Source organism: Polypterus senegalus, chromosome 13 (genome assembly GCF_016835505.1).
Source record: "Polypterus senegalus isolate Bchr_013 chromosome 13, ASM1683550v1, whole genome shotgun sequence".
NCBI classification, from domain to species: Eukaryota; Metazoa; Chordata; class Cladistia; order Polypteriformes; family Polypteridae; genus Polypterus; species Polypterus senegalus.
The window spans coordinates 133,483,324-133,497,662 of NC_053166.1; the positions used below are offsets into that span (position 1 = coordinate 133,483,324).

Below are 14,339 nucleotides of genomic sequence, written 5' to 3' on the forward strand. Positions count from 1 at the left end.
AATCTTAACACAATGTAACAAGGAAAAAAACATGTGAAAGTGATTAAAATAAATGTTCACAACATTTTAAATGCTTTCTGTTTAAACAGGTGGCACAACTGAATGGTACGCTGTAAGAAAGCACAGAAACAGTGAAATACTTCACATTAGACTCTTTTTGAAAGAACTATTGGAGAATGTAAGGAAGACAAATGAGTAGGGAACTTTATTTTTAAACGAAAGCCAAGCAGATATACATGGGGAATGAAATGGGACAAAGTAATCAAACTCTATATATCTGCATTTACTGAACCGTGATTGCAATGCAGCACATTGTGAAACGACTGCAAATGTGCTGATATAAATTTGTCATCATTTTCCTGTCATTTATTTTAATTATATTTGGCTCACTTTATTATCTCATTGAAACAAATTACATTAGATATATTATAGACATGCTATACTGTGTTTCTGGTAATATAAATATTCACTTATTTGTATTATGCCTATTAATACAACTTTATTACTGTTTCAATTGCTGCTGGCTGACATTCCCTCTGCTAGATGGGTACAAATGTTAGTGACTCCTGCTGTTTTTTTTTTTTTTGCATTTTGTCTTTTTTCAGCTTTCATTCTTCACTGTGTATGTGAAGTCAAATCCAAATACCCGGGTGAAATATAATTCAGTTGCTGCTCCAGCTCTCTTCGAGTGAAATCATAGCATTCTCCCATAGGGTTAGACTGTATAGGCATCAACATTAAATGAGTGTTAGATTGAAATACTGATATTCAAAGCTATGCTTATATTTTAAAATGTACAATCTAGTCTTAATTCCATAATATACTGTATATTATACAGAATATTGGGGCAGAGCTACCATCAGGTTATTCTGGGTGCGTGCCCAGGGAACTGTGTTGGTAAGTAGCCTTGTCACCAAGACCACTCCCCTGCTGGATGAAATGAACAAATATCCTTGAGTCTAAATAATCAAGGAGCAGCCTTGGGGTGATAATGCAACCAAGTCTCACGCCAAACTTAAAAGTGAGAAATACCACACTGCATTACCCAGGGGTCTGTGGGGGTCTTAATCTAGCACTGCAGTACATATAACAATTTTGTTTTTTCACTTGATTGGCATACCCTTCCCTGGTCTCCTTGGATGGAAACTTGGCCTGCACTCCATGCAGAATGTGCAAATCACACATACACCCATACACACACATACTGCATATATCTCTCTATATATAAGTTCCAATATCTGTCTGTCTGTCTGTATGTCTGTCTGCTTTTCACGAGAGAACTACGTAATGGATTTAGATCAGGTTTTTTTCTATAATTTGCTTGAACATTCTGGTTGATTTTGCGACTTCTCTCATTGAGCTATATATCACAGTTCGCTTATGTTACTGATTTATTTGCGCGATTCCAAGAGACATGCAGCAGGCCGAAGGCTGAGGGGAGTGGGGCGAGTGCCACCTCACTCATGCACTGACCTCGGGTCGTGTACCTTACCTCCACTTAGCTAGTGAACGAGAGAACTGCTTAACGGATTTAGATCGGGTTTTTTTCTCTAATTTGCTTGAACATTCTGGTTGATTTTGCTACTTCTCTCATCGCACTAAGTATCATAGTTCGTTTGCAGGAGTGATATATTCACGCTAATCCGAGACAGAGGCTGGGGGCCGAGGGGAGGGGGAATTGTGATGTCAGGTGTGGGGAGCCGGGCTGGGCCCTCGTCACTTTCCAGTTTCACTACTACATGGGCGGAGCCACGCGGGATGGCTAGTATTATATAAAAGTGTATGTATACAGTATGTTCTTTATACTCTGTCCTACAGAGTCTTATTGCCATTTCTTTATGTGCTGTACTTGAATGATCGCATTTCACGTGCAGATTCTGTAAGAATAGCAAGGTTTGCTGATGACGCCACTCTACTGAGTCTTATCACAAGGTGTAACACATCTGTGTAAGCTAAGGCGGTAACAGAACTGGTCAAATGTTGTAGCTTTATTAATCTGCAATAAACTGTCACTAAACAAAAGGTGATGGACTTTATGAAAGGCAAAATATCACTCTCAACGTAATGCATCAAGGGCCAGTCTGCAGTAGTACAGTATTGGGTAATTTAAAGGTCCTGTGCAGCATCATTTCTATTAGTCTAACATGGCAGGACAACACATCGGTTACAGAGAAGAGAACTCAGTACAGACTGTTCTTTCTGAGACAGTTAAAGAAGTTCAGAGCAATGACTACTTTTTACAGATCTGTTACTAAAGTGGCTTCACTTTCTCCATTGCAGTTTAGTATGGCTCTCTCTATGCTAAAGGCAGGAAGCAGCTAAAGAGAGCACGATGTACCATTTGAAAAAATCACTGGTCATCTCCTTCACCTGTGGATTAATTCTGCCCTTGAAGACTGAACTGTAAATCCATTCAGATCTTTCCTGACTAGTCAGGGCCCTCTGAACTTTTTTTTATGTTCCTTTTGTCTGATAAATGGTCTGAGATAATCAAGTCAAGGAACCCCAGTATTTGTAACAGTACTATATATATATATATATATATATATATATATATATATATATATATATATATATATATATATATATATTTATATATATACAGTATATGTATATATATGTATAATGTATATCCAGGAGCTGTAATGTGCAAGAACTTTTTATCTAAACCGTAGTTAAAAGGAGTCATCTGCAATAACCTGCTGATTACGTCTAAGTGTGCTTATGTTGAATCTTCTGTTGGTGGACTAAAGGGAAATTATAGTTCCTACTGTCTCCTCTGTTGTATGTTTGTATCAAATGTGTTATTTGCATAAACGTCACCAAATCAAAAAGAAATGTATGCTGGTATGGCAATACAAGTTTTCCTTTTGGCAATACTGTATCTGCTATTTCATATGAACATGTAATCAAGAATTCAGCATCATGGCGCCGTGATTTGCATCTCAGTCTGGTCACTGTCTTTTGGAGTTTCCTCTTTTTTCCCTGTGTCTAAATGCATTTTCCTCTGGGTGCTCCCACATTTCTATAGTCGTAGATAATCTTTATGGTGCCAGGATAGGCTGAAGCTCTCTGTGACTTGACCGTTGGATTAAGTGAGTTCAGAAAACAGATGGATGGATGCTATTGTGAAGTCTAGTTCATGAATAATAACATCTTGAAGTCATATTTTAAATAGAAATCAGATTTTTGCGGTATTGTTGCTCTGGTAGATAGCTAAAGGATAACTTTAGAAAGAAAGATACAATATGCATAGAAGTTTAAAAATAGTACTCTCTTATGTGAAGTAACAGTTGAACGATAAAATGAATTAGATTCAAGAAATACAGATGCAACACATTAAAAGTCAATATACTTATTAAGACTAGCTTGAAAGGCAATATGCAGCTGATCTGCAATTCATTCAGCCCCATCATCCTCCCCCAAATCATGCACTTTCATTTACTCGTCACAAGAATGAGTCTAATAAAGACAAGCTGGACACAGAAGAAACTGTAACTGAAGTCTTCCACTTTATACAGTATTATGTATTGGATGTTTGGCATGATCACTGTCATGGATGAAAAGTTTTATTGGAAATCATGCAGCATGCTCTGTGTTTCCCCCTTCTTCATTTGCATACATTAGAATTTAAATCAAATATATATTAAACTGTTAAATCAGAAAATCATTCATTACTATTTCAGTCACAGTATAAAATGAAAAATATAACAACTTCCAGCCCTAATAAATTAGGCTAGCACTGTGTGGAACATGCTCCATATGTTATTTCGCATATTGTGATATTAGCAAGTAAAGCCCACTTGCTATAGAAGCAAGCAGATTATTTCCCACATTATTTAAAGTGCAAATTACTTTCATACACAATGAAGCCAAGAATTTGTTTGCCCAGGATGACTTAAACAATTTTCATTATAATTTGTAAAAAAAACTCATTCCCGAAACTCTGAATTTACGTTGTGTCATCTATTAATCCCCAACGGTGTTATCTCTGTCGACTAGTGAACACAAATGTAAGACTCCTATTAATACTGGTCATGGCTGGTTGGCATTTTGCTGCTTTACTCACTGTGAAAAGTGCTATATATATATATATATATAAAATAGTTTTATAACTCTTTAAGAAGAAATACAGGAAAAATTAATTTACCTTTCAAGTGAAAATTTCCGAAAAATGCTATTCATTTGCTCCATGTCGTAGGAATCAAGGCCTTCAGACTGATGTGAGGAGGAAGAGGAGTGAATTGATGCTGGTCCACAGGAAATTCTGTCATGTTCTTCATCTTAAAAAATCAGAAATGTATCATTTATCTTTGTATAGAAGCTTATGCACTTACTTTAAACTACAGGACCTGAAGAGTGTAATCCACCAATTTTTGAAATAGGAACTTAAAATAATTATATGTGCTAATACACCAAACTGATTTTGTGCCAGTTTTTTCGATTTTTATGAATTTACATTATCATCACTATTTTTAATCTGTGTTTCCTAGTAAGGGACATGGTAGTAACATGCTGAGCTGCTCTGACCAGGTCTTCCTGTCCCCAGAAATTTTTTTCAGACCATTCTGAGCCGTACCTAGACTCTCCCAGGCCAGGTGACAGATATAATCCATCCAGCATGTTTCTGAGTAGCATGTTTCCTGGTAAACCCTTTGTAAGAGGTGCCAACTTACATTTTTAAGTACAGGCCCAGACCATCTGAATTGCTTTCTCTCAATGCATGGAAGCAGTGGTTCTACCCCTACACGAGGACAACACTGTACAGTAGAATAACTGGTACATTAGAACATTCAAACAATCCAGACGAGAATGGGCCATTCAGCCCAACAAAGCTTGCCGGCCTTATCCACATAGTTCCTCCAAAATAACATCAAGTTGAGTTTTAAAAGTCCCAAAAGTCCTACTGTCTACCACACGACTTGGTCTCTTATTCTAAGTATCGATGGTTCTCTGTGTAAAGAAAAACGTCCTAATGTTTGTGTGAAATTTACCTGTAACAAGTTTCCAACTGTGTCCTTGTGTTCTTGATGAACTCATTTTCATTCCCTGGACAAATTTCCCTTTATAATTTTAAACACTTCAGTCATGTCTCCTCTTAATCTTCTTTTGCTTAAACTGAAAAGGCTCAGCTCTTTTAATCTTTCTTCAGAATTCATCCCCTGTAGCCCTGGAATCAGCCTAGTTGCTCTTCTCTGGACTTTTTCTAGTGCTGCTATGTCCTTTTCTGTAGCTTGGAAACCAAAACTGCACACAGTACTGCAGATGAGGCCTCGTCAGTGTGTTATAAAGCTTGAGTATAAGTTTTTCTCTCAGTTCATCACTACAGACTAGCACAGCATTAATAAAACTAAAGCTGCTGTGCCAATTTACTCGTCATTTTCATGATCACCTCTATTGTCACTTTGGACCTTTCTGGGAAAAAAAAATTCTCTTCTGAGAGGAAAACTTGACCTTAGATTGTGAGCTGCTGATTCTCATCCCTACTGTGTCACAGTCAATTTTGAATGTTCCAGTCTGATGAGATTTATGTGTTCACACGATAATAGTAAAAAATGTTACACAGTACAGTAAAGTAGGACTGGATGTATTTGCAGCAGTGAAAGCTACACAACCCCACTGTGTACAAATTGCAAAAACGTTTCTGTGATGATTCGGACAGAACGTAATGCATAGCCTAATGCCAGCAACACATAATCTAAATTTTTTCCATACATCAAAACTTTCCACCAAGATGAAATAGCAACGTTAGAATGTTGAATAGTTGGAAGTTTGCTAATAGGAAGGCTATGTTGCTAACTGTGACATGTGTTCTAGCTTCAGTTGCTATCATTCAGTAACTGCATCAGCTCCTCTACAAATAAAAACTGCTTTCCTGATACATTAATTTCAGGAGCAATCCTTCTCCATGGACCGTACCTTTCAGGCAGGTCTTTAAAGTCTTTAAATTGTTTGTTGAATACTTCAGGGTGTCTTCTACTAAACCAGCTAGCTGTTCAAGCTATACCATACTAAAAAAAAAAAATCAGCAAGCATCTGGTTTGTCTCTCCACTACAGCATGATAAGAAAATGATGAAAAACTACATTATTGGTGGAAGATTCTGTAAGCAATTGTGATGTGTGGGATTCAGTGCAGATGAAAAGGAAAAGTTACTCTCATTGAACAAGCATTGCATTTCCAGATTGCATGTGAATACAGCATTAGATTCAAAAACTGGATACTTTCCATCCCTCAGCTGTGTCCGGATATCCTGTCTATGAATATCACAAATATAAGGGGAGGCCTGTCATACCTTTGCTCCTCCAGGATCTCAGGTTAAACATCAGATAAGATTTTCCACTTCACTTCCTCAGCAAAAACTCTTATAGAAAAGCTGAGGAGTTTGATCTCTTGGTAAATGAACCGCTCCCTTTTGCCCGCAATTTTAAAAATGGTGACCACTACCCTACTCCCTAGTCACCGCCCCTGCCTCCTGTGCAAAGCCAAAAAGACGTTAGCCAAACACACCCCTACAAAATCCATAACTTTCAGTATGTCTGGTCAAATCTCATCCACTTCTGGAGCTTTTAAATCTCCACAGAAACCACATTTCCAGTAGGAGAGACCACCAATAACACAGCCAGTGACCGCATGAAATAAGGCATGCAAAACAGGCCTCACGCTCAGTTAAAACTTTCTTTTCTAAAGCCTCCTGAACACTACATTACTAATATTAATGTTTCACCTTCAGTTATAATAAGCCTGCTACAAAATACACTGCTGTCTAAGTCATTGAGCTATTTTATCTGAGGAATAATCATACGAAAACAATCCAGGAATTTTCAGAAGGAGAACAAATTTAATTTGTTTCAAAGAGACACTGGACCTAACAAGCACTAAATATTACAATCCACTGACTTAGTTGAGGAGTGGCGCAGTGGGTAGCGCTGCCGCCTCGCAGTTAGGAGACTGGGGTTTGCTTCTTGGTTCTTCCTTGCGTGGAGTTTGCATGTTCTCCCCGTGTCTGCGTGGGTTTCCTCCCGGTGCTCCGGGTTCCTCACACAGTCCAAAGACATGCAGGTTAGGTGCATTGGCGATCCTAAATTGTGCTTGGTGTGTGTGTGTGTGCCCTGCAGTGGGCTGGCGCCCTGCCTGGGGTTTGTTTCCTGCCTTGCGCCCTGTTTTAGCTGGGATTGGCTCCAGCAGACCCCCGTGACCCTGTAGTTGGAATATAGCGGGTTGGATAATGGATGGATTGATGGATAACTTAGTTGATTTAAAAAATATGCAAACATTTGTATTTTTGAAGATCCAAGGATTTCAAGTTAAAAAGTTCTTTATAAGTTACAGTAACTTTGTTTGGAATTATTCTTTTACTGGCAACTGCACATATTCACCATGCTGCTGGGTGCCCATTGGTGAGACACGGAATGGTTGTTATGGGCAAGTCCTCGGAGGTTGTGACCTGGGTACTGAGATGCACAGATATAACAGATCTTCCACGGTAATCTTTCCCTATCTTCTCCTTCTTCCATCACTTGGTAAAACAAAAAAATCTCAGTGCTACATTTTGTTGTGTATTGACTTTTGCTTTTCGTCCTTGACTGAGCAAGTTTCTCTTCATTTTCGTCCGTGACACACGTATTTCTTTGATCTCCCGGTTTTGACCCGTTTCTGCATTCACAACCTTCTCCTGGTTACCACAAATATCATCTGCCCTGCAGACATAACAAACTTATGACCATGTATTTCCAAAGCATCACCATGGTGATATGCAGTAATTACTGTACATCTTCAAATAAATTTGACATTATACATTTCAGAAATCAAACAGTTTTGAAATATCTTCTTACCCATGGCTTATATTTTTCTTCCTTTAATTGGGGAAATAGTTTTCACTCGAAAGTATGCCAGCTGCTCAGCACTCGAATGTATTCGCTGCCAAATCAATGTTAGTACCTTTCCGCACCTATTCACTGCTTGTCAAGCCTCCTTCATAATAAGATTGTCTTTTACGAAGAAATTGCTTGTTTTAGCACAAAGTGGGTTCTGAAAGCTTTGCTCTTATCCCATGGTCTTGTTGCTGCCTCTCTGCCAAGAGGATATTGTGCCACATCTGCTCTAATGCTAATACAGGTGGATGTGCTCCTGTCATTAAGTGGTTTGTCCAGGATTACTCGATTTATAGCAGACGTTCATGGCAGCATTATGACAATAGTGCAAAACAGACAGAACACAATTACAGCAGTTTGCTTACCATAAAAGGAGTCGATGTTATCTCCGCTGTCTCCATCAGTATCCAAAAAGCTGGAACAGACAGAGAAAGGAAAAATGTAAATTGCATGCAGTCTAAATATAATCATCCAGCAAACAAACTCAGAGATATTGCTCAACAGATCCTGTCAAAAGTCACAACACCTAAAACAAATTAAGTTCTACTTCAAAGAAAAATAGCTATTTTAATTACAATTTCAGTCAATTCAGGTCTTTATAAAATGACCCCAAATTTAAAATTTACAAATGCTCAAGTAGTAATCTTTCTGGCTTGTATTACATTATAAATGTATCTAAAAATGACTAGAGGTAGCAGTATATTAGAGGTTTGTCAGTGGCAGCTACAGGAATCGTCAAGCTCTCCGTCTCCAGTTCCCCCATACACAAATTCAGATGTGTTCATTGACTCTTCCTGGCATTACCTTCTTGGCAAGGTATCGTGGTCACCTTCCTTATTGCGTCTTACAATGGAGTCATTGCCAGGAGGTTCGGGTATAGTGGACATGATGCTGTCGTTTCGAAACCTCGATGCCTGTGATTTAAAGGATAAATACATAAATCTACAGCCAGTATTGCTTACTTACATTAACCTTCAGGACTTGGAAGAACATCAGAAAGCTAATTTTCTACAATTACCGTCAAATCTGAACAGATCACAAAACATTATAAAGTGAGGGAAATTCCTTCCTCAGCACTTCTTCACTTTGGTCTTTAGCAATGCACAGAAATACAAGCCACTGCCGTTTCTTTAAGAAATACACTGTGTGAATTAAACATTGCAGTAATAAACATGACAAACAGTTAAAATCACAGCAATCATAAGGAACACAATCTTGTCTTTGTTCCAATAGTAAAATTCATAAAGAAAATATTCATACATGAAATTGAATAAATAAAGCACGAGAAGATAAAAGATGTCACAGTTTATAGTTAATAAAAGCCGACCATCTTTCCTATTTCTGAGCACAGTACTCAGTACAACATTTCAGCAGACAGCAGCAGTCAGTTCTGTTGAGACCCAACCATGGCCCGTGTCTGAGCACATTCACTTACACACGATCTACGTTTACCCATCCTGAGGCTGAGTCAGTATAACGTTGTTTAATTTAACACGCACAACATGCATTTGAGAAAGAACTGTAAGAAACCTGAAGAAAAGCAGGGAGAACGCAGAAGTTACAGAGCAGTAAATGAAATTTTGTCAGGGAGTGGCATTAACCATTGCATCAATGTATAATTTATGGATCTCAGGCTATAAATGAAGAATATAAGTGTGTGTGTGCGTGTGTGTGGAGCATTTAAGTGTTGCCAGAATAGGCTTTGGCCCCCTGTGGCCCTGAATTAGATTAAGCCTGATTGAAAATGTATGAGTCTGCACGGTCAATATGTTTTGCTGATGATTTGAGTTATACAAATGAGTAACTGGAAATGTGATAAGGAAGTGTAGAGATGCTCTAGCAGGGCAAGGTAAAAGCTGATAAAAAACTTAATATATGTTCTGCCACTATAGTGGAGAGGGTATGAATGAAAAGTGAAGCTGACAGCAAATATGTTAGAAGAAATTGAGTCCTATTTTTACTTGGAAGTGAACAGAGAATCAGAGCAGGAAGGAAAATTTGGAGAAAGTGTAGTGGAATATTCTGTGAAAAAAAGGGTATCTACCAAGTTAAGAGGAAACATACATAAGACAACATTGAAACCAGCCACATTATATTGTGCAGAAAGCTTTGAGGGAAAAAGTGAAAAGCAAACAGTGGAAGATGACAGAAAGAAGACTCCAATAGGCTGGACACATGTTCAATAGATCTTATTAGAGAGTGGAACGTGAACTCTTCGTTGTTCTTGAGTCGCTCTGACAAGACAACAACACTGCTAAGCTTATGTAGACGTAGATTAGAAATGACAGCAGAAAAGTAGCAAATCATCCTGTAGATTGTGGAAAGTTAGAAAGAATTTTTAAACAATTTATCATGTGATCAAATCCATGCCCTCTTTTAGGTGAGACTGAAAGAAATTCTTTGTTCTATAATAGAAATATATATGACATACATATGTAAAAAACACGCATAAAATGTAGAAAAATATATGGAACAATACATACATCCACAGCACACACACACACAACAGATATCTAGAATACGGGGAATAACAATAGTCATTCATTCAGTCATTTTTCATATGTGAATGGTACATCTAAATAGAATTCAGCTCCAATGGCTGAGGATTAGGAGGTAAAAAAGAAACATGTCTCTCTTGGAACTGCCTTTCCCAAAGTTTCATTTAATTTTGTTCCTACTAAGGCTTTTTTTGGGAGTTTTTCCTTGTCTTTTCTAGAGAGTCAAGGCTGGGGGGCTATCAAAAGGCAGGGCCTGTTAAAGCCCATTATGGCACTTCTTGTGTGATTTTGGGCTATACACAAATAAATTGTATTGTATTGTAATGTATTGTATTCATTTTTCATAACAGGGGGTTTGATAAACATGTTCTTCTCAAGTTTGTGTCATATTTTCCCCAAGTACAGTGGTTATTCTCTTAAGAGATGGGTATTTTACATTAAAAGGAGTCTATTAAATGACCCGGTACGACTGAAGCCGGTGTATGTTGTCACACACGTGTGAATAGGAGGCAGCTAAAGGGCTTGAATAATTGTAATGCTATATCAGAAAAGGTGGTGATGGAATTGGGCTGTCTCTCTCAGTTCCTTGCAGACCATTCGGGAAATCTTGCCAGGTACCGGTGCCTGTGATGACGGCACTTCCAGTTGCGGTGCCCGTGACGATGGGAGACCCCACTTCTTGTCTTGGCATAAATTACATCATTTCCTTCACCAGCCTTTATAACTGTCATCTTACCTCCACTTATTCAGTTCTGTTTTGGTCTCAGTCTTGTGAACAACTTGGTTTATTTCAACCTTTTTGCAGTCAGGAACATAATATACGGGTGGCTGCCCCAAACCTTTGTATCTGTCTGGAGTTGAAGTGTTTCGTTCATGGTTTGGGACTTGCTCTCTGCTACAAAAACATTTTCTAGTTCCAGAAAACAGCCATTTAATGCAAAAAGAGTGTGAAAAGTGGATGCATTTTTGTATGCAGTATGTTACAATAGAGTGTACTGCATATACAAATATACACTAAATATACTGCATATTTACAAATATTGACTTTGTTTAGATATGCCCACCACATAGCTATTAAAACAAGGACAAGCCTTTTCATCGATTATCATGACAGTAATTAAAAAGCAAAAGAACAAGACACTTACAAGTTTGTTAAGTACTTCAAAGCCATTGACAGAGCTGGAGGAATTACTGAAGGTGGTCGTATTGGAAGAGATTGTGTCCACTCCAGGACTGGCTACATCTGACAAATCCCCATTCATGCTTATGGAAGAGGTTGCAGCTTAGAAAGAAAAGACAAGACCTTTGGAGTTACCAGGTAACCGTACTATCTTTTGTACACTCTCTTAATTTGATTTTAAAATGTAGGCATTGAACACTGAGCTTGGAAATATCTGCTAGCATATACTGTAGATTGCACAGCCACCATTTACAATGTTTTATGGCTGTGAAGTGCTTATTCCTGAGGTAAGCTGTGGAAATATATTGGTGTTTAAAGCTGTAGAGGTTTCAGGTCCTTATAGCCATAGTTAGTGTTTATTTGTTTAAACATTTTACCTAAATTACTTGCATTTGCTTTTCCAGCGTTTTGGATTATTTAATAAATAAGTGCCCTGCGATGGACTAGCGCCCTGTCCAGGGTTTGTTCCCTGCCTTGCACCTTATTCTAGCTGGGATAGGTTCAGGCGGACCACTGTGACCTTATTCAGGACAGAGTGGGTTAGGAAATAACTGACTGACTAATTGCTAAGTGTGTCAGGAATCTATTTGAAGAGCTAGAGGCTACTGAATTAACTTGAGAACATGATGTCACTGGAAGAAGATTACTGGATTACTGAAATTATGCAGCTGTAAAAAATGATAAATGGATGAAAATGACTTGGCATAAAGAAGCATATTATTAGGTATACAGGAAGGTGGAGTGGGCAAGTGGGGGCCATTTTTACGTTTCAAAATAAAGGAGATAACAAGTCGCATCCAGACCTCCGTGGTATAACAATAATTCCAAGGGTTCAAAATGAAAACTAAGACAATTATTGACTGGAGTATATAATCTGTAAGTGAGAATACATCTCAGAAAGTGTAATCTTATTTGATGAAACTAAACATATATGCATTAAGGGAGTCATGGTTATTTATCATTTCAAACATCTTTGATTTAGCATGGAAAATCAAATTGGGAACACAGGATTTAAACTACAAATGAATACAATAGATTAATAATGGCAACATCACTGTTGATTATAAATGAATTGTGTATGAACCAGATAATAGGATACAGGTAAGGGTCACACACCTTGTATACAGTGTGCTAACATGTTAAGTTTGTCACGGACAACACAGAAGAGATTGCAAATGTGAACGTGACAGCAAAAATAAATTCAAACAGATGCAGGCTATCTTCAAAACAGAGTTAGAACTTTGGGGAAATATTATTCAGTCCTCTGCACTGCAAGAAATGCAATCTAAGCAAGTGAAATGTATTTATATCATAACGTTAAATCTAATTTTCCTTATTGCAAGAATTATTGACTTCTTCAAAAGTATGTATTTATGATTTTTTTTAGCTTACTTTAAGAAATGTTGCCCAGTAATTTTTGCTCACTGATTGGCAGATTTAAAAATAAAACAACTCCCATTTAAAGTCTAGTTTTTGTATATATACGTCTTGTGGACAAGTGCAAAATAGTGAGCACTGATAACAAGACTAAAATATATAGTGATAGGTCCTGAAAGAGAAATAATTCAGGGATTTATATTGACACTATGTGCTCATCCTCCAGGCCCAGTGTAGAAGTACTTCATAAAGCTAATAAAATGTCAAGATCAGTCATTAAAACTGCAGGATAAAAATCAAGAAAGGCTCTTTGTAAACTCTAGTGAGGGCAAATTCATAGCAGAAATTTGCTGACTGAATTTTCCAATGGGAAGAAAACAAAATGAAGAATCCTATTTTTTCTGGAACATAAGGCCTTTCAAATTTGCATACCTTGAAAGTCAGGTGGCTTCATAGCGTTAATTGGAGATTTTGACCTGATCTGCAACAATAAAAAGCACAGAAATCAAAATGCAATGCAATCATTTGTTTGTTTTCCATATAGACTTATTCTGGTCGGGCCTGTACCAGGATCAGGGCAATTGTGGGCATGGAAAGAGTGGGAGTTCTGCTAGGGTATCTTTCCAGTCGGATAGCGTCTGCTTGATATTGTTTCATTGCTAATGTAGAAAGTCTGCGGTGGGCTGGCGCCCTGCCCGGGGTTTGTTTCCTGCCTTGCATCCTGTGTTGGCTGGGATTGGCTCAAGCAGACCCCCGTGACCCTGTAGTTAGGATATAGTGGGTTGGATAATGGATGGATAGTCTGGAGTTTTTTTGTTTTTTCTGTCCCCCCTGGCCATTAAACCTTACTCTTATTCGATGTTAATTAATGTTGATTTATTTTGTTTTCTTATTGTGTCTTTCATTTTTCTATTCTTTAATATGTAAAGCACTTTGAGCTACTGTTTGTATGAAAATGTGCTATATAAATAAATGTTGTTGTTGTTGTTGTTGTTGTTGTTGTTGTTGATATAGAAAGTAGAGATTTAAGCTCATGGGTACCCAAACTCTGGAATGATCACCTTGCCAATAACAGAAAACTACCTTTGGTCATAACATCTAAATCAAGCCTATTTAAGAGCCGCACACCTTTGCTAGAGCTGCAGTTGAGGTTTATTCATACTGCTCTCTAATTAAAACAGTAATTGTTTTTGATTTGCTATTAGGCTTTCCAGTTATATTTTTATTTTCTCCTGAAGCAACAAGTGTGCTGTGCCCTGAAAGCAGACCGAAAGGGTTCCATCAAATTATTAACAGTTAAGTAATTTGTGAGTTGGAAGGCTACAACACATTCTAGAACTTTTGGCAGAAAAGAGAGACAGGGAGAAAATTGTTAAGACTGTCAGCATCAATACCAGACTTTTTTAACATT

At 37.8% G+C, this 14,339-nt stretch overlaps 1 protein-coding gene across 2 annotated transcripts in view; it reads right to left on the bottom strand.

Moving 5' to 3' along the window:
* The window catches only part of card11 (caspase recruitment domain family, member 11), a 216,037-nt gene that overhangs the window by 24,962 nt on the left and 176,736 nt on the right, over positions 1 to 14,339 (bottom strand). For both annotated transcript variants that reach the window (XM_039774937.1, XM_039774936.1), the window contains exons 10-14: positions 13,361 to 13,409; positions 11,517 to 11,653; positions 8,678 to 8,787; positions 8,239 to 8,288; positions 4,151 to 4,283 (exon numbers count right to left, since the gene is read on the bottom strand). In XM_039774937.1, coding sequence (XP_039630871.1) covers positions 4,151 to 4,283; positions 8,239 to 8,288; positions 8,678 to 8,787; positions 11,517 to 11,653; positions 13,361 to 13,409 — 479 coding nt within the window. The remainder of the gene's footprint in view (positions 1 to 4,150; positions 4,284 to 8,238; positions 8,289 to 8,677; positions 8,788 to 11,516; positions 11,654 to 13,360; positions 13,410 to 14,339) is intronic.